The 25,054-nt window shown below is 43.5% G+C and overlaps 1 protein-coding gene across 3 annotated transcripts in view; it reads right to left on the reverse strand.

The window, feature by feature from the left end:
- Positions 1–25,054, reverse strand: part of NUP54 (nucleoporin 54) — a 101,499-nt gene that overhangs the window by 18,336 nt on the left and 58,109 nt on the right. For all 3 annotated transcript variants that reach the window (XM_075337480.1, XM_075337497.1, XM_075337488.1), the window contains 3 exons: positions 23,896–24,045; positions 22,640–22,869; positions 11,776–11,963 (listed from right to left, as the gene is read on the reverse strand). In XM_075337480.1, the coding sequence (XP_075193595.1) occupies positions 11,776–11,963; positions 22,640–22,869; positions 23,896–24,045 (568 nt within the window). The remainder of the gene's footprint in view (positions 1–11,775; positions 11,964–22,639; positions 22,870–23,895; positions 24,046–25,054) is intronic.

The raw sequence follows: 25,054 nt of genomic DNA on the forward strand, positions 1-25,054 counted from the left end.
TGCAATATTATTTGTCCCCTTTAAGTTAATACTTTGTAGTGCCACCTTTTGCTGTGATTACAGCTGCAAGTCACTTGGGGTATTCGTCTATCAGTTTTGCACATCGAGAGACTGAAATTCTTGCCCATTCTTCCTTTGTAAATAGCTGGAGCTGAGTGAGGTTGGATGGAGAGTTTGTGAACAGCAGTTTTCAGCTCTTTCCACAGATTCTCGATTGGATTTAGGTCTGGACTTTGACTTGGCCATTCTAACACCTGGATACGTTTATTTGTGAACCATTCCATTGTAGAGTTTGTTTTATGTTTTGGATCATTGTGTTGTTGAAAGACAAATCTCCGTCCCAGTCTCGGGTCTTTTGCAGACTCCAATAGGTTTTCTTCAAGAATGGTCCTGTATTTGGCTCCATCCATCTTCCCATCAATTTTAACCATCTTCCCTGTCCCTGCTGAAGAAAAGCAGGACCAAACCATGATGCTGCCACCACCATGTTTGACAGTAGGGATGGTGTGTTCAGAGTGATGAGCTGTGTTGCTCTTACGCCAAACATATCATTTGGCATTGTGCCCAAATAGTTCGATTTTGGTTTCATCTGACCAGAGCACCTTCTTCCACATGTTTGGTGTGTCTCCCAGGTGGCTTGAGGCAAACTTTAAACAACACTTTTTATGGATATGTTTGAGAAATGTCTTTCTCCTTGCCACTCTTCCATAAAGGCCAGATTTGTGCAGTGTACGACTGATTGTTGTCCTATGGACAGACTCTCCCACCTCAGCTGTAGATCTCTGTAGGTTATCCTTAGTGATCACGGGCCTCTTTGGCTGTATCTCTGATCAGTCTTCTCCTTGTTTGAGATGAAATTTTTGAGGGATGTCCGGGTCTTGGTAGATTTGCAGTGGTATGATACTTCTTCCATTTCAATATGATCGCTTGCACAGTGCTCCTTGGGATCTTTAAAGTTGTGGAAATCTTTTTGTAACAAATCTGGCTTTAAACGTCTCCACAAGAGTAGCACGGACCTGCCGGTTGTGTTCCTTGTTCTTCATAATGCTCTGTGCTTTAACCCCTTCACGACCGGACGATTTTTCGCTTTGTTTTTTTTCGCCATTCTTCTTCGGAGAGACGTAACTTTTTTATTTTTCAGTCAATATGGTCATGTGAGGGCTCATTGTTTGCGGAAGGAGCTGTACTTTTAAATGAAACCATAAAAGTTTTACCATATAGTGTACTGGAAAACGGCAAAAAAATTCCAAATGCAGAAAAATTGCAAAAAAAGTGCGATAGCACTATTGTTTTTGAGATATTTTATTCAGTGTGTTCACTATGTGGTAAAAATTACATTTTTGTGTACTCACCGTAAAATATAAAATACAATAGAGATCCATCAAGGCAAAAGCATAATCTCAAGTAAAGAGAAAGAGGAACCACGGAAAAAAACATCCAAGGTAAACCGTGGAAATGGGTGCAAACCACATGAATCAATTCAAAAACAGGAGGACAAAGTGGATCATATGCAAAATATTAAGTATATTTATTAAAGTAGTTCAATAGTTTAAATACAAAAAGGTACCGTGGAGAAGATAAAAAGGCATGAAAGTTTGCCGATACAATACACCTTATGGAGATGACTGTTTGTACATGGTAACATACATGGAAGGCTGCACAAGTAGATACCCTTCCTGGGGGGGTCTCCAGACCTCTGTCCTCTGCACTGCTGGCACTTTATGTTTTGATTCCCTGGTAATTAGGCTGTACTGGGTATGTTTTTGTGCTTACTATTTACTGATATTGTATTGCTCTGTGTCACTTTATCTACTTGTGCAGCCTTCCATGTATGTTACCATGTACAAACAGTCATCTCCATAAGGTGTATTGTGTCGGCAAACTTTCATGCCTTTTTATCTTCTCCACGGTACCTTCACCGTAAAATATGTCTTCCTTGGAGCCTTTCATTGGGGGGACACAGATAGTGGGTATTATGATGTCTCCAGGGAGGCGTGACACTAGATTTGCAAAAGTGTTAGCTCCTTTCCCCACAGCATATACCCTAGCTAGGCAGGAAACTAGCTCAGCTTGGTGTAAAAGCAGTAGGAGAAGGAAACTAAAGCCACAAGGGTGGGAGCTGTGTCACCCAATGAAAGGCTCCAAGGAAGACATTTTACGGTGAGTACACAAAAATGTAATTTCCTTTCTCGCCTTTTCATTGGGGGACACAGACAGTGGGACGTCCCAAAGCAGTCCCTGGGTGGGAACTGAACTATTAACAGTGTATAACATCAGACTAAGAGCTGACTAACAACTGCAACTGCAGTGAACACATATCAAAACACTGTAAAAAAAAACAAAAACAAAAAAAAACAAAACGAGCAGTGGCCACTTATAAATGGGCCACTGCCGCCTGAAGGACTTGTCTTGCAAGAGCAGCATCTGCGGAGGCATGCGTATGCACTCTGTAGAATTTTGTAAACGTGTGCACACTGGACCAGGTAGCGGCCTTGCAAAGTTGGGCCGCCGAAGCCTGATGGCGGATAGCCCAGGAAGCACCCACTGCTCGCGTACAGTGGGCCCGCACAGATTGAGGGGGAACAGAACCTCGTGCTATGTATGCCTCACAGATGGCAGTCCTAATCCATTGAGAAATCGTGGATTTAGAAGCCGGATTGCCCTTTTTGTGTCCTTGTGAGAGGACGAAGAGGGCATCGGACTTGCGCAACGGCGCTGTTCTGGAGATGTAGATCCGCAGAGCCCTCACGAGATCTAGAGTGTGAAGGGCTTTTTCAAAAGAGTGGACCGGGAGCGGGCAGAATGACGGCAACACAATGTCCTCGTTTAAGTGGAAAGAAGATACAACCTTCGGAAGAAAGGCGAGGGAAGGCCGAAGGACCACCTTATCGTGATGGAAAATCAGGTAAGGTGAACTACAGGAAAGAGCCGCTAGTTCGGACACTCGCCTGATAGAGGTAATGGCGACTAAAAAGGCAACCTTCCAGGACAGTCGTTGAAGAGAGATTTCTCTCAGAGGTTTGAAGGGAGGAAGCTGAAGAGCTCCGAGAACCAGATTCAGATCCCAGGGATCTAAGGGGTGGCGATAAGGAGGGGCCAAATGCGCCACCCCTTGAAGAAAGGTACGGACCTGAGGGCGAGAAGCCAGCCACTTCTGGAAAAATACTGACAAGGCAGAAACTTGTCCTTTAAGGGTACTGAGAGCTAGTCCCGAGTCCAGACTGTCTTGCAGAAAGGCAAGAACATTAGGGATTGAAAAGGTAAGGGGCGACCGATTATGACGGTCACACCAGGAAAGATAGGTCTTCCAGGTCCTGTGGTAGATACTGGCGGAGGAGGGCTTCCGAGCATTAAGCATGGTATGAACCACCTTAGGAGAAAGACCTGATTTGGCTAGAATCAAGGATTCAAGCGCCACGCCGTCAAATGCAGCTGTGCTGTATTCTGGTGGAATATTGGACCTTGCGACAGAAGATCCGGGCGGTCGGGAAGACGGCAGGGAGTGTCGCCGAGCAGTTGGAGAAGCTCTGGGTACCAGGCTCTCCTGGGCCAGTCCAGGGCAACGAGGATCACCGGGATTCCCTCCACTTTGATTTTCTTGATTAGTCTTGGAATGAGAGGAAACGGAGGGAAGATGTAGGGTAGGCAGAACTGCGCCCACGGAAAGACTAGGGCGACGGAGCCGATCGCTAGCGGGTCTCTCGACCGGGATATGAAGGGATGTATTTTGGCATTCATTCGAGACGCCATGAGGTCCACATCCGGAAGTCCCCAACGAAGAGTGATCTGATGGAACACTTCGTCGTGGAGGGATCATTCCCCTGCCGCTAGACCTTGCCTGCTGAGAAAGTCTGCGGCCCAGTTGTCTACCCCTGGGATATGGACAGCTGAAATAATGGGGATGTGCTTCTCTGCCCAAAGAAGAATCCTGGATACTTCCTTCATCGCTGCCTTGCTGCGAGTTCCTCCCTGGCGGTTGATGTAAGCCACGGCCGTGGCATTGTCTGACTGGATCCGAACAGTGAGGCCCAATAGTAAGGGTTGAAAATTCTGAAGGGCCAGAAATATGGCTCTGATCTCTAGAACGTTGATGTGCAGGGAGCGCTCGGACGGAGACCAGCGTCCGTGAACAGTGTGGTGGAGAAACATCGCCCCCACAGCCTATCAGGCTGGCATCCGTCGTGACTACTTGCCAGTAGACCGGGCGGAAGGACTTCCCTTGAGATAGGGATGAGACTTGAGTCCACCAGACGAGTTAACCGAGCGCAGACCGAGATAGGCGAACTGACCGGTCTAGGGAAGCTGGATTCTTGTCCCAGGAGGAGCGAAGATCCAGTTGTAGAGGGCGCAGATGGAATTGGGCATAGGACACGGCTTCTATGACCGTCACCATCTTGCCTAACACTCTCATTCCATTCCGAAGGGATGTGTGACGGCGAGAGCGGAGGGATTGGGCGGCCCGGATCAGGGAAGACCTCGTCCTCTGGAAGAAAAACCCGGGACTGAGCCGTGTCTATCAGCATACCTAAAAAGGTGATGCGCTGTTGAGGGATGACTTGTTGAAGTTGATAAGCCACCCTAGCCTTGACAGCGTGTCTAGGCAAATCTGCACGCTTTCTGAGCAAACTAGAAGAGAGCTCCCTTTGATAAGAAGGTCGCCCAAATAGGGAACGACCAGGATGCCTCTGGGGTGTAAAATGGACATGACGGCCGCCATGACCTTTGTGAAGACCCAAGGCGCAGTGGCCAGCCCAAAGGGGAGGCCCCTTAATTGGAAATGACGGTGTCCTACGGCAAAGCGAAGGAACCGTTGATGAGAGACACATATGGAAATGTGTAAATAAGCATCTTGAACGTCTATGGAAGCTAGGAATTCTCCAGGTTCCATGGCGGCTAGCACTGCGCTTAATGATTCCATTCGGAAAGTTCGAATCCGTACGAATTTGTTCAGCCATTTGAGGTCCAAGATAGGGCGGACAGAGCCATCTTTTTTGGGAACGACAAAAAGGTTTGAATAGAAACCTTTGCCGCACTGTTCCAGGGGCACTGGAATGATAACATTTGCTTTCTGTAAAGAGGCTATGGCCTGAAATAAGGCCTGGCTTTGCGTTTTGGACTTTGGAAGACGAGAACACAGAAACCTGTTGGCCGGCAGGGAATGGAAATCGATCTTGTAACCTGAGGTGACGATTTCTCGAACCCAAGCATCGCAAGTGTGGTCTAGCCAGATATCCCGAAAAAGCAGAAGCCGCCCTCCAACAGGGGTTGGATCTGAGGGATACCTGGCGTCATGCTGAGGGGGCCTGTACAGAGCGAGGTCCTTTGGGTTTAGGTTGCTTGGAGTGGGAACGCCAAGAAGAGACCCTTGAGGGACCGGATCCTCGATCTGAGCATTGGGACGATCCTTGGGCTGATGGTTTTTGGGGGGCAGGCCGAAAGGACTGCCTGCGCCAAGGAGATTTTTTTAAAATTCCTGGATACAGGCCGCTCCAGGGATTCTCCAAACAGACGCAGGCCATGGAAGGGGAGTGTGGACAGGGATTTCTTGGAGGCACTGTCCGCATTCCATTTTTTTAGCCAAAAGGACTCTGCGGGCAAAGACAGCATTGGCCGCCGATAGGGCTGACAAACTAGCTGCATCTAGGGAGCCGTGAAGAAAATAATTAGAGGCTAGACAGAAGAAATCAAGGATCTCAAAAGCGCAGGGGGAATATTACAAGAGCGAAGCATCCTGCGTAGGTTTTTGCTCCCCACCCCCATAGCTCTCGCCATGTTAAGGCAAACAGGGGGCGAAGAGAGGAGCCCGAAGCCTGGAAAATAGATTTCACCGCAGCATCAACTGCGCGGTCGGACGAGTCTTGAGAGACGCGTTGTCTGAAACAGACATGACCGTGTGTTTAGCCAGTCTGGATACTGGCGGATCCACAACGGGGGGTACTGACCAGGGCTTACCATTTCAGAGGGAAAGGGATAAGCGAATGAAGAGAAGGGTTTTTTATTAAACCTTCTATCAGGGTGATCCCACCGTTTAGATATAATTTGCCGAAAAACCGGATCCTGAGCAAAGGATTTAGGAGGCTTCTTGGCCCGCTTGATTGCCGACTGAGAAGTCGGGTCAGGAGGCTGATCAGAGATCGACAGAGAGTGATTGACAGCCGAAATCAGTGTATCTTCTATATGCCTAGACTGAGAAACGACATCTGAATCAGAGTCAGAGTCATGGGAATCGTGACTACTAAAAGTCACAGAGCCCGGATCAGACTGACCATCGTCCGAGTCTGAAGAGGCGTAGAGGTCGCAATGGCGCCTTTTGGAAACAGCCTTTTTACATTCTGGGGAAGAGAGACCAGACGAAGCAGGCGGGCTCCTCTGAGGGAGCTAAGCCAGGGGAAGGCTGTGGGAGCCTGAGGACGGCTGGGATATCTGAGAGGCAAGGTCATCTAACCTTTTAGACATTATAAGAGCCCATGCAGGCATTAAGTCTCAGACGGGGGAGCTGCCTGGCCGGTGGCCGGAGCAGAATCCAGAGACTGCACGGCATCCTGGTCCGGCAACAGGGTCTGATGTGACACGGTAGAAGGGGCATCGCAGCCCCGGCATAGTGGATAGCTTCGTTAGAAAACGAGCGTCCACAGGTGGTACAGGCAAAGAACAGGTCCATAGAGGACGCCTGGGAAGCTTTATCACCCTTGCGGTTACGCATGTCAGCAATAGAGTCCTACAGCCCTATAGAGTTATATGAGTGAGGAGCTACTAGCAGTATTATAAAGTGACTGCAATGCAGAGCCGGTATATACCGTCGCAAAATTGCATATACTGTCAAACAGCCGGCATATACCTGCAGGCAGAGCCAGCATATACCGCTGATATACACCGCTAGCCAGCAGGCACACACCGCTAGATAGACAGCGATATACCGCTGAGCAGAGCGGTATATAGTGCTGCAGAAGTGCAGAGCCAAGTCTGCTCCCCACGTGGAAAATGGCGTCCAGCATTCCTGGCAGCCTGGAGGAGAGAGACGGCCCCCAGAGGCTGATTGGCCGTCACACTTAGTCCCAGCCCTGAGACCAATCGGAAAGGAGCTGCTCCTGAGTGAGGGAGCGGCTTCCAGAGCAGTGAGAGGGGGCGTTGCTAGGATGCAGGCCGAAGCCGGGGGCTAAATTAATGATGCTCCCCAGGTTCATGGCCTGCATTGCCCCACCGGCGCCTTTTCAGGCGGCGGTTTGGATGCAGGGGACAGATGATTCGTCTCCCTACCTGCTCCTGGCTCCATCTGAAGACGCGTCGGTGATGGATGCGGGGATCTCAGGGACGCATCTTCGGCTCAAGGCTGAAGCAGGTCCTCGGCTCTGCTAGCCCTCTGGAGCTACCTTGGTGTGAGGTGCTTCCAGGGAGCCTGGAGGGGGTACGCAAACCCGACCACTTGGGCGCGAGGGAAGACTGACTGCTTGTGCACGCCAGGTTTCCTCTGCCCGTACACGGGGGAAACGGGGGTGGCAAGGCACCCTGGTATTGCCCCTATCAAAAATAGATTTAATAAGAAAAAGAAAATAAAAAGTAAAAATAAAAACAAAATAAGCTGGCCTGAGGCACCTCTGGTGGAGCTCAGTCCAGACATGTCAGCCTCCCTGCTGACACTAAAAAAAAACTGAGCTAGTTTCCTGCCTAGCTAGGGTATATGCTGTGGGGGAAAGAGCTAACACTTTTGAAAATCTAGTGTCACGCCTCCCTGGAGACATCATAATACCCACTATCTATGTCCCCCAATGAAAAGGCAAGAAAGGAACTGATGTGTCGGTGTGATGCCTCAGGTCAGTGCGAGTCCGTAGACACCAAACATGTATAGGTTTACTTTTATACAAGGGGTTAAAAAAAAAAATCGGAAGTTTGTCTGAAAAAAGTGGTGCACGTTTTACGCCATATTCTGTGACCCGGAGCGTTCTCATTTTTCAGTATGGCTCAGTGATGGCTTATTTTTTGCGTCTCGAGCTGACGTTTTTAACTGTACCATTTTTGCACAGATGATACATTTTGATCGCCTGTTATTGCATTTTGCGCAAACATTGTGGCAACAAAAAAACCCTCATTTTGGCATTTGGAATTTTTTTGCCGCTACGCCGTTTACTGATCAAATTAATTGATTTCATATTTTGATAGCTCGGGCGTTTCTGAACGCGGCAATACCAAATGTGTGTATACATTTTTTTTTAACCCTTTAATTTTCAATGGGGCGAAAGGGGGGTGATTTGAACTTAGGTTTTTTTGAAAAATTTTTAAAACTTTTTTTTACTTTTTTTTATTCTACTAGTCCCCCTAGGGGGCTATATGGATCAACAATCCGATCGTTCTTCCCTATCTGCTGATCACAGCTACACAGCTGTAAACAGCAGATACGCTCACTTTCTCCTTCACTCGGCTCCGGGCCGAGTGAAACTGAAAGCAAGTCATGTATAGTAGAGTCATCATCACATGACCCTGTGCTACCATGACAACCACCGGACGTCACGTGAACAAGTCACGTAAATTCCGGTATCGGGCGGTAAGTAAAACTTTACCGCCGATGTCGTTATAATGGCGCTGTCACATATTGACAGCACCATTTAACGGCACGAGCAGATAACGATTCTGCTTGTGCCTAGCAGGCACACATCTCAGCTGTGAAAATCAGCTGAGATGTGCACCGATCGCGGCATGCTGCTGGCAGCAGACCACGGGCAGTAACATTATGACCGCTAGGACGTAAATATTACTGCCCGCGGTCGTTAAGGGGTTTAAACAGAACACTGAGACTATGACAGAGCAGGTGCATTTATACAGAGACTTGATTACATACAGGTGGATTATATTTATCATCATCAGTCATTTAGGACAACATTGGATCGTTCAGAGATCCTCAATGAACTTCTGGAGTGAGTTTGCTGAAGTGAAAGTAAAGGGGATGAATAATATTGCACGCCCCAATTTTCAGTTTATTCTTTTTTACAAAAAAGTTTAAAATAAGCAATAAATTTCGTTCAACTTCACGATTATGTCCCTCTTGTTGTTGGTTCTTCACCATAACATTAAAATTTTTATCTTTATGTTTGAAGCCTGAAATATGGGAAAAGGTTGAAAAATTCAAGGGAGCCGAATACTTTCGCAAGGCACTGTATATATAGCATGTCTATCAATTTGCATTTGTGGATACAGTATTGTACTTCCTTTCTGCTAACCCGTACGGCACATTGCTTATACTGTAATCTGCCTGTGCACTATTCCTACCCCACATTTGGCTTAGGCTGCTTTCACACCTCCGGTTTCTGCAATGCGGCACACTCCGGCACTTTGCAGGAAAATCGCAACCGTTTTTTTTTTGCTGCTGGTTGCGTTTTTTCTGCATAGACTTTAATTAGTGCCGCATTGCCTTGCGTTCCGTACGGTTTTTGCCGCATGCGGCAGATTTAGCCGATGCGGCGGCCGGATGGAACGTTGCCTGGCACGTTGTTTCGTGCGGCAAAAAAAACCCGCATCGCACCGCATTCGGCCAATGCGGCGCATTTTTCAATGCATGCCTATGGCGGCCGGATGCGGCAATAACCGCATCCGGCCGCCGCATGCGGTTTTTGCCACTGCGCATGCTCAGTAGCATGCCGCAAGCGGCAAAAACCGGACTGGCCGCAAAGGAAAAACTTATGCAAAGGATGCGGTGTGTTCACCGCATCCGTTGCATAGCTTGCATAGCCGGATTGAGCCGCAGAGCTCAAGCCGGATGTGTGAAAGCAGCCTTAGTTCTGCCCTTATTTTGGGGAGAATAGATTTGGGGTGTTTTGTTGTTTATTCTACTAGAATAAAGGTGGTTGTATTTATACATCATTTTTCTCTCTATAGTGAACCTCTCGAACACCAAAAATCCTTTTGTAAGCTAAAGAGCAGTTTAATTTGTTTTAATGTTTTTTACTGTACTGTATTTTGTATTAGTGTACTGTAATAATTGTATATGACTACATTACATTGTATTACTTTAATAAGTTTGTATAAATACAGTCAATATTTTTGCGTTGTGGAACAAATCTGTTTTTCAATGATTTCCTATGGGAAAATTCGCTTTGATATTAGAGTAACTTGGTTTAAAAGTCCACTGTCAGAATGAATTATGCTCGTAATCCAAGGTTCCACTGTATAATAAAGTACATCATTTTGTACACACCGCAAATTACGCTGTACATATCCCATATCTGGCAGAAAAAAGGTTCCCCACCCTTAGTTTAATGGAAATACTGACATTACCTTTTTTAAATCCAGACCCAACAGCATGTAGTATTCTGATTTGTTTTTTTTTGGGCAGATCAGAACTATCCATCCAGGGTATGTGGAAAAAGTCCTCAGTTTCTAATGGATCCATTTATTTTATTTTTTTTTTTTTTGCAGTCACAAAAACAAAACCAAACCCTCAAAACAACAGAATATGCACTTAAGAAAAAAAATAAGAGTGGAGACACCATTCTCTGGGACAATATACAACACGACTGTAAACTTAATGCATAACGGTTGTTTTAATTTTAATTTCATGAAGCAGTAGTACAAATAAAAATAAGCAAATTTGTAATATATCTTATCAGACAAATTTGCATCTTTCTGGCAGAAAAATTCTCAACTTTGAGGTAAAAATCTGTATTCAGTGAAGACTTTCCCATTACTGAAATAGCAGTTGTTACGGATGAGATTCTATGTAGATGGGAGGGGGCCAGAGGGAGGGGGCCAGACGCAGGGGGGGGGCCAGACGCAGGGGGGGGCCAGCCAGACGCAGGGGGGGGCCAGCCAGACGCAGGGGGGGGGCCAGCCAGACGCAGGGGGGGGGCCAGCCAGACGCAGGGGGGGGGCCAGCCAGACGCAGGGGGGGGGCCAGCCAGACGCAGGGGGGGGGGCCAGCCAGACGCAGGGGGGGGGCCAGACGCAGGGGGGGGGGCAGACGCAGGGGGGGGGCAGACGCAGGGGGGGGGGCCAGACGCAGGGGGGGGGCCCAGACGCAGGGGGGGGGGCAGACGCAGGGGGGGGGGCCAGACGCAGGGGGGGGGCCAGACGCAGGAGGGGGCCAGACGCAGAGGGGAGGGGGCCAGACGCAGAGGGGAGGGGGCCAGACGCAGAGGGGAGGGGCTAGACGCAGAGGGAGGGGGAGGAGGTAGAGGCAGAGCTTTTCCCCTCCTCCTATCTATATATGAAAAAATATATTTTTTCATATTTCTGTTCGGCATTGCAGCATCCGAGCAATAGATCTTCGAAGGGGTAAGTTGAGCTGAAAAGATTTTTCTTTTTCCGTCTATCTATATAGACTCATCAGGTACAGCTCTCATCTATCTCAGTAATGGGAAAGTCTTCACTGAATACAGATTTCACCTCCGAATTAACAATTTTGATAATGACTGAGCAATTCTGCAAGAGAAAGTAGCAAATTTGTCAGATACCATTAAGCTTCTTATTTTCATGTGTACTATTGATTTATGAAATAAAAATTAAAACCAACAGTTACACTTTAAAGAATTTGCTCAAATTAGACATTTGCTCATTATCCATAAGACAGCCATGTCAGGTCTACCAAAGGGAGGATGACATTCAGGTCATTGATAGGGGATTGTGAACTATGGATCAATAAGACATATGACAAGCCCTTATGCATACTGTATGTGTAAAGGCGGTCCTAAATTTCTTGCTTCTCCAATACACAAGAAAAAAAAAAAAGTTTTTTTTTTTTTTTTTTTTTTTTTTTTTTTTTAATATCAGTGATTCATTATTCCTTACTGGTCATCAGGCCGTGCTTTCACCCCTTCCACATTGACAGTGAGGGTCTGGTGTCCTCCCAGGACTTTGTGCAAAGACTCTACTAACTGCTGCTGCTGAGCACGGATGTCGGCTTCCTTTTTATTAAACACAAGTTCCACAAGACCATCTTCATCCTTGTGGTTAGGAATGCAACTGAAGCCAATAGCCTACGGGAAGACATTGAGAACACTTACTGACGTAATATTATACAGCCTATTAGTGGATGAGAAACACAAACCTATCATGATGAGACAAGAATGCAAAAGGGACACTAACGGTATAGTCTCGTCCACCCCTCTGGTGCGAGGAAATGCAGGTAGCACGAGGTGCGGTACAGTGAACTGTTTCACCAAATGTGCTCTTCACCCAAATAGAAACATCTTGAAACATGCTTAGCAAAAGTATTACAGGTCTTGCACCCCTTGCGCAACCTACGATAATGGTGAATGGCTTAGGCTATGGGCGCACTAGAAATGTGAAGTTTCTCAAGAAAATTTCTTGAGAAACTTCTTGGAGTGAAAGATTTCCGGACCTCCGGAAAAAATCCGCACCAAATCCGCATGCGGATTTGCCGCGATTTTCCCGCGGGTGGTTCCCTGCGGATTTTTGCAGGCTGTACTGCCGAAATCCGCAGGGTACCTGCGGAAATAATGGACATGTTCATTTTCTCAAGAAAGTTTCTCGAGAAATTCTTCAAGGAAATTTCTTGAGAAAAATCCGCACCAGTGCGCACAGCTATTTTTTTTTTTTACCATAGAATTTGCTGGGAAATGTCTGCACAAAGATTGCAGACATTTCTCAAGAAATTTCCGCGGCAAATCCGCGGGTAAAAAGCTCTAGTGCGGGGGGCGTGGCTTAGCTGGGGAAGAAGAAGGATGCACATGGAGGAGCTCCTGCATCTCAATTTGTAATCTAGTGACATCCAACGCCGATCCTTAAGAAAAAGTGGCCCCAAAACAAAATCCATCTCCCTACATCTGCTGTGGAGCCCAGGAAAACAACTTTGGAGCGTTGTGGAGACTGAGTGAGTAGCGGCCTGATTACAGTGCTGAAGCCAGGGCCTAAAGTAGCAGCCATACCAACCATACAACTACCAGTCCCCAGAGACTAGGAGGGTGCAGCAGCACTGCGATTTACTGACAGAAGAAGCATTGCTCCAAGCTCCCTCCTGCCCCACTGCCTGCAGGGACTGAGGGAGAAAGCCAGAAGAGAGAGGGCTTGCTAGATGTATGGGAGCAGCTGCCATTAGAATCCAGCAGAGAGGCACAGCACCTGCACCACTCAGACCTCCCTCCCCCCTTCATTTCTCTTGGCTGGAGCTAGAGAGAGGGGCTCTGGAGGAGAGGAGACCTGCGCCCAAGGATAAATATCACCTAATTGCTCCTGGATTGGGTTGCCACCTGAGAGAGTGGGGCCCCAAGTTCACCCTGCACCACCATTTGTAACGCTGTGAGGAGAGGGAGACTGCTGATAGCAGAGCACAGCAGATAGCTACACCATCAATCAGCAGAGGTACCTGGAAAACAGGAACAGAGACACTGGCCTGGGATCCACTCCTGTACTGGGGTTTACAGAGAGGAGGGGAAGGCTCAGGGAGAGGAGACTGAACTGTAAGGGGTTAAGTTCCTAGGACAGCACCAAGACCAGAGCAGCCTGCTTCCCTCCCCCGTGCTCATCTGGACAATAAAAAACCAGCACAGGGGAAATTTAACTCATCCCAAGCTGCCTGTTGCTGGATCGCAGATGCTGCTCACCCCATGTTAATGCAGCAAAACGTAAGTGGCTGGACATAAAACCCCTCTAGGTTATACATTGATATATAAAAAGTACAGCTAGAGCTGACGATTCTAAGCATACAACAAACAGAAGCTCCAGTATAAGGTGCAAGAACAATGTGCAACAGTGGTGAACAGTGACATCTAGTGGTCAGGATAAGAAAAGGGCTGCAGCAGCTGAGATATAGAAAGTTAAAAGGGGAAATGAAAAAAAAAAAAAAAAAAAAGAGGACAAGCTTACTCCAAATGCGTTAACCCAACCTACTTTCTCCCAGCAAAGTTCTATTAAGACCAGGTCTAGAAAATGGGGAAAAACTACAAATTATAATTTGACGAGCCAAACAAAACCCTGAAAACTCCAAAGAAGAACCAGGAAGGGGATAAATCTAAAAAACAACACACCCAAGAGATGTCAGCACAAAAATCCAGACAAGCACCAACCACCAACTTCACACTGTCAGACAGTGATGAGGATGAAGAGACACTAAGCGGAAATGCCAATCTCATGGAACATATCAAAGCCCTTCCTACAGCAAACTGCATCAGAAACCTATATAAGGAATTCACGCAGACCATAAAAGAAGAGATGGCTGAACTTAAAAGTGACATAAAACAGATCTATACAAGAGTCCATACCCTTAAAAACGACTTTGACCAAATTACAACGCACTCAGAGAGAGTGACAGAAATCCTGATTGACAATCAAAAAGAGATCTTCTTGCAAAAACTTCACATAGATGATCTCGAGAACAGGTCCAGAAGGAATAACCTTCGAATTCGAGGATTACCAAAATCAGTAGAAGACAAAGACATTCACACAGCCCTTACACAGATATTTAATACTCTACTTGGCAAAGAAGAAACCATTGACATAGGGTTAGAAAGAGCCCACAGAGTTTACAAACCCAAAACTGCAAACTGGGATAAACCAAGGGATGGTCTATGTTGTTTACAAAGCTTTAAAATAAAGGAACAAATCTACCAAAAAGCGAGATACACCCGCAAGATTGAATATGAAGAGACAGAAATACAAATCTATCAGGACCTTTCAAAGCTTACTTTAGATCTGAGAAGACAATTACAGCCCTTAACAAAAACACTGAGAGAAAAAAATATAATTTACAGATGGATGTTTCCTTTTGGTTTAGCCATCTCCTTTGACAACAAAAATCTAATAATCAGAACTCCAGACGATCTTCCCTTTGTCCTCAATAAGTTGGACTTAATGCATATAAAGATACCAGATTGGACCTCCGCTGAAGATTTCCTTCACTTGCCTGCACTACCTAAACGTGACAAATGGACCACAACATCACCACCCAGAGCAAGTAAAGTGAGAAAACTGAATCAGGGGCCAAAGAAGACTCCAAGAAAAAGACAAGGGGAACAAGATGAAAATGGATGATGACTCTCCAATACCTTTATATACCTGACCTCATCATTCAAGTTTAAGAAATACCCTGATGAGAAACGGAAAAGAAAAGATATTCATATATAAAAAAAAAAAATCCTATTTTTTTTTTTTTTTCCTCTCTCTTTCTCCCTCCTCTCCCTCTGTTAACCTTCCACCCAACGTTTTCGTTCGGGGGAGGAGGAGAGAATTGGAGAGAAGTTGTAGTTTTGTCTAAGTTTACCACATGATTGCATATGTTCCCAATTCAGTTCCTGTTCTAAAGACATTAAATTTGTTGAAATAGAGACATCGGGACTTAGTCCTCTTTCTATCTGCCTGTGATTTGTGCATATCGTTCAATCAAATCACAATTCTACAAAGAACTCTCTTGGACGCTCATGACCTCTATCCTCATCGTTCAAGCAACAGAACCGAAGACCATTGGTTGTAACTATACAAATATAGAATGTTTGCTTTAATTGGTTATTATTTATCATTTATAACTGACTTGTTATCTCACCCTCTTACATTACATTTACTGATAAGACTTAGCTGGGAGATAGTGCCCCCTAGTTCACTTCACTGAAAGTGTCAAGTACATATACTGTCTAAAAGTACTACATCCTAGGTCCACGCCCCCACGGACCGGAAAATCCACTATTGCAGATTACACTGGAAGGGATTGGCTTGGCTTACCCTATCCCTTCCAGCTGCAAATTTTCTTTGTTTTTTCATTTCTCAATTTGAGAAATCCACAACGTCTCAAGGCTATGGCTAAGAGACTCAAATATCTCACACTCTACCCTATACTAAATCTTTTCCACCCTTCCCAGATACCTACCCAAATTTCAAGGATAAATTATCAATTATTTCATGGTAACTATGGCTAATCTTAACTTTATAACGTTCAATGTTAAAGGCATGAACATCCCCCAAAAAAGATCACAAATACTGAGCTATCTTAACAAACACCAAATAGATATCGCTCTTCTCCAGGAGACTCACTTCAAGAAGACGTACACACCAGTAACAAAAAATAAGGTCTACACCAGATGGTTTAATGCTAATTCCCCAATCAAGAAAAATAAAGGGGTCTCGATTATTATCCATAAAAAGATACCCTTTAACCTCAAAGACGTCATTTATGATCCAGACGGCAGGTTCATCTTCTTGAAATGCCAACTATACAACTCCTTATACACAATCAAACATCTACGCCCCAAATACTAACCAGCTGCCCTTCTTTAAGAAAATATTCAACACTCTGCATCTTTTTTCAGAAGGGAATATAATATTAGGAGGTGACTTCAATATCCCTCTACACCCTCCATCAGACACCTCAGATGGACATTCAACGATCCCAATTAAAACAGTAAATTTCATTAAAAAATCCCTCACAGAATTACTTCTGGTCGACAGCTGGAGGATCTCATACCCCTCAACCAAAGATTACTCTTATTACTCACAAGTCCATAAGAAATACTCCAGAATAGATTATCTATTCATATCCCATCAACTTCTAAGCAATGTTGAAAAAATACATTATGATATAATATTACTTTCTGATCATGCCCCCCTACTTTTAAACATAAAGCTTTCACAAGGCAGAAGATGCCCACTCAATTGGAAACTCAATAACAGTTTAATAAAAAACAAAACTTCTCAAGACTACATAAGAACGTCCATCCGAAACTACTTTAGAGAAAATTGCTTCAATAACATATGTGACCCTAACGTTTGGGAAGCCCACAAAGCAGTTCTACGAGGTACTTTAATAGAACTCGGCACTAGAACCAAAAAAGAAAGAGAAAAAACAACAATTTCCCTTCTAGACCAAATAAAAAACTTAGAAGGACAACATAAAACAAATCAAAACCCTTCATTACAGAAGGACTTATTCAAGCTAAGATCTGAGCTCAGAGCTCTTTTAAATCAAAAAAGCGAAAAATACCTTAACTATGCAAGGTTTCGATCCTACCTTTACTCCAACAAAAGTGGACGTAATTTAGCAAACATGATTAAAAAACAAATAAATACAACATATATCACAAAAATTAAAAATACGAATGACAAAGTACATCACAAAACTGAAGACATTGCTAATATTTTCTCTTCATACTACTCCAACTTATACAACCTCACAACAGCACAAGAGTCTCAAGAGGGGAAAACAAAACTCATAAAAACTTTCCTAAAAGACCTGAAATTACCTAAACTCACAACCCAACAAGCACAAAATCTAACGACCCCAATATCCTCCCAAGAAGTAGAATCATCCATAAACTCAACTCCGGGAGGGAAAAGTCCAGGCCCGGATGGTTTTTCAATTGAGTACTACAAAATTTTTAAAACAGAACTAGTTCCACATATGACAAACTATTTTAACTATATAAACAAGAATAACCCATTCAATAAAGAAGCCCTAACAGCTCACATAACTCTAATCCCAAAAGAAGGAAAAGATCCATCCCTTTGCGGAAGCTTATAGACCAATTTCGTTGATTAACAATGACGTAAAACTGTATGCCAAAATCATAGCAAAAAGAATGCAAAACATAATACCTGATCTTATAAACCTAGAACAAGTGGGATTTACAAAAGAGAGAGAAGTAAAAGATAATGTTATTAAAACACTAAATGCCATTCAATATGCAAAACATAACAATATTGAAACTGCAATTATCACCTCAGATGCAGAAAAAGCTTTCGACCGCGTCAATTGGCTATTTATCGAACAAACTTTAAAAAAATTTGGCTTCCCACCCTTATTCATTGACAAAATCCTGGCACTTTATACCACCCCAACCGCAAAGCTAAAAATAAATAATGAACTCTCCTCTAGTTTTAACATAAAAAATGGAACCAGACAGGGCTGTCCCCTTTCACCACTTCTATTTATTCTAACAATAGAAACCTTTCTCCAGAAAATAAGACAAAATCCCAAGATCTCAGGCCTGAAATGCAACCAAATAGAATACAAATCCGCGGCATTTGCAGATGACATACTTTTCATTTTAACGAACCCTTCAAATTCAATTAAGGCCCTTACCGCAGATTTCAAGTTATATAGTGAAGTCTCCAACTTCAAAATAAATTTTTCAAAATCCCATTTATTAAACATTAACATTCCCCCCAAAATATGGAAAAATGTATCAGAATCATCCCCTTTCAGTATTAGCAATTCCATCACCCACCTAGGCGTAAGAATTAGCAACTCCCTGTCTCAACTATACGATCTGAATCTCAAGCCACTTTTTCACAAAATAGAAGCCGACATTTCCGCTTGGAGCAGTTTACCAATCTCGTGGTTTGGGAGAACCAATTTAATCAAGATGATCATTCTGCCAAAAATCTTATATCTTCTACAAGTAATCCCTACAGATATCCCACAACATTTCTTCAGCAAATTGAAAAACATGATCTCAAATTTTATATGGCTTAAAAAGAGCCATAGACTAAAGTACACTATACTGACTGCTCCTAAATCTAAAGGAGGTACAGGACTCCCAGATTTTGAACGCTATTGGCTAGCCACACACATAGCCAGACTCATGGAGATGAGGACAAACCCCCCTAGAAAACTGTGGACTACCTTGGAAATCAGCAACTTAAAAGGAGACCTATCACATTTTCTATGGCCAACCCCTCACAGCAGATTCAAATATAAAGACATACTGAACCCTTTTACCAAAGTAACACTTAAGCTTTGGCACAAATTTAATAAAAAACTAGATCTAATTCCGAATATTTGCAGAGCCACCCCCATTTTGCATGTAATCCCGCAAAAATTTAGACTCCTAAAAAACAAAATTAGGACATCAAAAAATCTCTGCAACATAACACTGTCCGAGATAATCCATAACCATGAACCATTAACTATACAAGAGCTAAAATCCATCTATAATCCAATAGATTTAAAAGATAAAGACCTAGCCATCATTAGAGACCTAGCTTCATATCACATCCCAGATATTTCCACTTCAAACCCGTCCCCCCAACAAGAATTTCTACTACATGCTCAAGGGAAGAATAGGCTAATCTCAAAAATATACAAACTACTATATAACAATTCGGAAAAACCTTCTTACATTAATAGATGGGAAATGGAACTAAACACCACCTTCAACCCTAGTGAAATTCAAATGATCTTCAACAATGCGCACAACCTATCAACCTCATCTAAATATCAAGAACTCAACTATAAAATTATCTCACGGTGGTATAAAACCTCAGACATTCTCTACAAAATTGACAACTCCTTGTCACCACACTGCTGGAGATGTAATCAAATGACTGGCACCCCTTCACACATTTGGTATCATTGCCCAAAAATAGCAAAATATTGGGATTCCATTAAAATTCACATAGAAAATGCTCTCAAGACCAAACTCCCTTTCAACCCAAACTTTATTATCCTCAATCTAGATCCACAAAAGGAACACCTACACAAACTCTCAATAATACCTCATCTCATAAATGCAGCAAAACTTCTAATAGCCAGACACTGGAAAGAAGGTGATGCACCGAGTCTAACCGAGTGGTTCAATGAATTAAATCTTATAAGCGTACATGAAAAAGCCCGATTGCATTACACTAGGAAAAATGCAAAGCTTTTAGAATCTTGGGACAAATGGGACAGATACCAAAAGCTAACTAAAATCTCTTGACAAATTTTCTTATCCAAAGATAACACATTAGCTCAAAAACCGAATAGACAGTTAAGCAAAACAAACACGTTGCTCATACACACCGCTGAAAACAAAGCCTTTTCATACTTTCATATATATAAATCCTAGTAACCAGACACCTTCTTAGAAATAGGTGGGAATCTCACCTTTTCCCCTTCCCCTACCCCCTCTACATTCCCAACCCCTTGTCCTCTCTTTACTTTACACCAACCTCACGTCCCCATCTCTCCCTCTTTCCTTTCCTTTTCTCTTTCCTTTCATCTGAAAAATACATGTTTATGCTTATTTGTTGTTGCAATTTCATTTATGTAATATTAAGAAACATCTTAAATAAAGAATTTACAAAAAAAAAAAAAAAAAAGCTCTAGTGCGCACAAAGCCTTAATAAGGAATCTGAGAGCAGCAAGATATAGGGCCAGAGCACCTGACTGCAGCAATAATCATTTACTGGACTGTTTGATGTAGTTTTGATAAAAATCCAGTTTTCTCTACTGTAGATGTAGCAGGGGTGAGGAATGCAGAGCTATCTATAACCCTGAACACGCCATCGATTGCCAGCAAGCTGACAAATTAGTGGTGGGGCGGGGATAGAAGTTAGCTGGACTGCCTGTCACAAGACACCTAGTCCTGCAGTTTATCTCCTGCTGATAAAACACACATTATATTTAAACTATAGCACGCTGCTGGGGACACATCTCTGTCCCTACATTGTGCTGCTCTCAGAATACATAACAAAAACCTGCTCATCAATTCCCCTTAATCATGCTCTCAATGGTTTTCATTCACTGAATCATTGCAAGGTTACACTGACTCTGAACTAGCCATAATACATATATGACTATTATTTACGAGATCTGGTCTATATATAAAGGTCACACCTATACCAGAAACGGGGTAGAGCCCTTGTGCCACCATGCCCTAAATCCCACACCAGAGCTTTGAATTCTGAAGAGGCGTTCCTATATAGATATGTGCCCCGAAGTTATAAAATGCAAACTTTCCCCTACACCAAGATTCTTTGAAGTAGAGATAATTCTTCAGGGAGATCATTTTAGGGACTCCCCTATGACAAGAAGGTTGGAAAGGACTGCTATAAATCTGCACCAAAACTAATATATATATATATATATATATATATATATATATATATATATATATATATATATATATAAGTTTGGGCACCCCTATTAATGTTAACCTTTTTTCTTTATAACAATTTGGGTTTTTGCAACAGCTATTTCAGTTTCATATATCTAATAACTGATGGACTCAGTAATATTTCTGGATTGAAATGAGGTTTATTGTACTAACAGAAAATGTGCAATCCGCATTTAAACAATATTTGACCGGTGCAAAAGTATGGGCACGTCAATATAAAAGTGACATTAATATTTTGTAGATCCTCCTTTTGTAAAAATCACAGCCTCTAGTCGCATCCTGTAGCTTTTAATGAGTTCCTAGATCCTGGATGAAGGTATATTTGACCATTCCGGTTTACAAAACAATTCCAATTCAGTTAAGTTTGATGGTTGCCGAGCATGGACAGCACGCTTCAAATCATCCCACAGATTTTCAATGATATTCAGGTCTGGGGACTGGGATGGCCATTCCAGAACATTGTAATTGTTCCTCTGCATGAATGCCTGAGTAGATTTGGAGCGGTGTTTTGGATCATTGTCTTGCTAAAATATCCATCCCCTGCATAACTTCAACTTCGTCACTGATTCTTGCACATTATTGTCAAGAATCTGCTGATACTGAGTTGAATCCATGCGACCCTCAACTTTAACAAGATTCCCGGTGCCAGCATTGGCCACACAGCCCCAAAGCATGATGGAACCTCCACCAAATTTTACTGTGGGTAGCAAGTGCTTTTCTTGGAATGCAGTGTTTTTTTGCCTCCATGCATAACGCCTTTTTGTATGACCAAACAACTCAATCTTTGTTTCATCAGTCCACAGGACCTTCTTCCAAAATGTAACTGGCTTGTCCAAATGTGCTTTTGCATACCTCAGGCGACTCAGTTTGTGGCGTGCTTGCAAAAACGGTTTCTTTCGCATCACTCTCCCATACAGCTTCTCCTTGTGCAAAGTGCGCTGTATTGTTGACCGATGCACAGTGACACCATCTGCAGCAAGATGATGCTGCAGGTCTTTGGAGGTGGTCTGTGGATTGTCCTTGACTGTTCTCACCATTCTTCTTCTCTGCCTTTCTGATATTTTTCTTGGCCTGCCACTTCTGGGCTTAACAAGAACTGTACCTGTGTTCTTCCATTTCCTTACTATGTTCCTTACAGTGGAAACTGACAGTTTAAATCTCTGAGACAACTTTTTGTACCTTCCCGTGAACAACTATGTTGACTAATCTTTGTTTTCAGATCATTTGAGAGTTGTTTTGAGGAGCCCATGATGCCACTCTTCATAGGAGATTCAAATAGGAGAACAACTTGCAAGTGGCCACCTTAAATACCTTTTCTCATGATTGGATACACCTGCCTATGAAGTTCAAAGCCCAATGAGGTTACAAAACCAATTTAGTGCTTTAGTAAGTCAGTAAAAAGTAGTTAGGAGTGTTCAAATCAATAAATTGATAAGGGTGCCCATACTTTTGCACCGGTCAAATTTTGTTTAAATGCGGATTGCACATTTTCTGTTAGTACAATAAACCTCATTTCAATCCAGAAATATTACTCAGTCCATCAGTCATTAGATCTATGAAACTGAAATAGCTGTTGCAAAAACACAAATTGTTATAAAGAAAAAAGGTTAACATTAATAGGGGCGCCCAAACTTTTTCATATATATATATATATATATATATATATATATATATATATATATATATATATATATATATATATATATATATATATATATATATATATATATATATATATATATATATATATATAATCTATATCTATATGCACAGCCACTTAAATAACAATCCCAAGTTACATAACAATTTATAAGAACTGAAGAACTTACCTTAAACCTACAAAAATTATTTTCTTGGGTGAATTCCACTGGAGGAATGTTATTACTGAAGTATCCTTTCCCAGTTCCCCAAAAAGCTTGAAGTTGGTTCCACTTGGCCAAGATGGCATCTCTCTCATCCCCAAGCAACGTTGGTGCCGACACTGCGCTTGCCGTATTGATCAGCGGATTTGACTGCTGAGGATTTTGTGCAGCTTGGTTGAACAGACCACCGCCTAGGGCTACTCAGAGGGGGGAGACAATATGTGACAAAACGCCATTATAGAGATGAACTGAAATACAGCTGGAAGCAAGTAAAAGGAAAATAATGCCCATACACAGTAGAATAACACCTAAGTATGACTGTCCTGACAAATAATGTACAGTGGAACCTTGGTTTATGAGAACAATCCGTTTTAGGAGTTTGCTTGTAAGCCAAGTTACTCGTCTAGCAAAGCAAAATTTCCCATAGGAAATAAGGCAAGCTCAGACAATTCGTTCCACAACTTGTTCAATGTCCCATCCTGGTCCCCTATTGTGCCATTCCACACATGCACAAACACACATATTTACTCACCTTACCTTCCGTTCCCTTGCCGGCCTCTTGGCTCTTGTAGTCCGCAGGTACAGGATGTGTATCGGGTAACCATCGCGACCGATACCGGAGCTTCCCCAGTCAGCGCGTCAGCAGCAGACGTCATACGCAGGAGCCGCTTGCCTCCGATTGCTCAGCGCGCTGCCTTTGTGAAGCGTCTGATAGCGGAAGTTCCTCCATCGTCGCGATGGTTACCGGATACACATACTGTATCTGCAGACTACAAGAACCATGAGGCCGGCGAGGGAACGGAAGGTAAGGTGAGCATAATATGTGTGTGCGTGTGTGTTTATGCAGACTGCAAGAGCGGGTCAGAGCGCGGTGAAAGTATGGAACCAGAAGTGTGTGCGGTGTATTTGCTGGCACAGCAAAGCTTGCTCGTAAACTGAGTTACAAATTTACAGCAAGCTTTGCTCGAATAGCGAAATACTCGCACACCAAGTTACTCGTAAACCAAGGTTCCACTGCATAGGGATAGAGGGGACAATAATGTTGCCTTCCTCTCTAGTGAAAACACATGTTCCCTTGGCCAGTGAGCTTGCATGTGCATGGTAATCAGGAGTAATAGCAGTCAGTCGAAACAGTGTTTGGCAGAAAGCAATTGAAGGTGTATGGGCTCTTTAAGAATAAGACTCCAAAACTAAGAAGTGAAAGTATAAGAGTGTATACTAACCGCTCTGTTGTTGCTGCTGTTGAGGCTGAGTGCCAAAACCACCAAAACCCAATCCAGTTGATAACCCAGTATTGAGGCCAGTGGTAGCTCCTGTTGTACCAAAAGTGCTTCCAAATCCAAATGCTTTATTTTGTGTGTTTCCAAAAAGACCTAAACATTCATAAAAGGAAGGGGATGCCATTATTTCAATTTGTCATTACCTCTGGCGCTTTGATACAAATGAACAAGATATGCAATGCTTTGGAAATCCAGCTTATAAAAAGCTTTTCTGTACTTTACATGCGCTCATCATTTTTACAAAACGTAAGGAAATGTTCCCATTAAAGGGGTTATCAGAGAAAAAGATAAACGGCAAACCTGGTGTAATTCAAACCGCAGCGCGTCCTAGTAATGTGTCAGTATGGGCTTTAGACTGAATATATACAGCTCCCAAGACCCGTGTGTCAACTGACAAGGGTTTTATCACACAAACCTCAGTCAGGCTGTCATATATGAAGAAATTATTACTTATTTTCAGAGCAACATTGATTCCATGGTGCTGTACATGTGAAAAGGGGTTTACAAACTAAATACAAATATAACAGAGGGTCCTGCCCTTATGGGCTTACAGTCTACAGGACAATGTGGAAGGAGACAGTAGGTTGGAGGCTATGGCACCTCTGGTGGTGGTAAGGTGGCAGCGGGAACATTAAAAGCTAATAAGTATACAATTATCTCTTCTTTCCTGAGCACAACAGGGTCATCTCAAGGTTCATTCTCTAGCTGGAGGGAGTCAGTATGTGTGCATTTCTACAAAGCTGTCAGACTGATGGAAGAGGGGGATGAAGCTAGAGATCTCCCCGTTTATTTTTTTTAAAAAACGGGGGGGGGGGGGGGAATAAAATAGGTTTGAATATCTCCTTCACACATCACAGGTGACAGCTGATCTACATACATACATAAGCAATTGAACTCATTCGAGCCCCTGTCTGCCTGCCTGTCCTTCCTCCCTCGGTAATATCATGTTTCCCCGAAAATAAGACAGTCATTCTTTTGCCCTGAAATGATGCGTTCCACCTGATAGTCCTGGCACTGCGTTGCACAGCACTGCTTTCCAGGTCCTTACCGTATGCTGGCCAAAAGCAACTGATATCGCTGGATGTGGTGCGCGCGCGCGCAC

This window comes from Anomaloglossus baeobatrachus, chromosome 1 (genome assembly GCF_048569485.1).
Source record: "Anomaloglossus baeobatrachus isolate aAnoBae1 chromosome 1, aAnoBae1.hap1, whole genome shotgun sequence".
NCBI lineage: Eukaryota > Metazoa > Chordata > Amphibia > Anura > Aromobatidae > Anomaloglossus > Anomaloglossus baeobatrachus.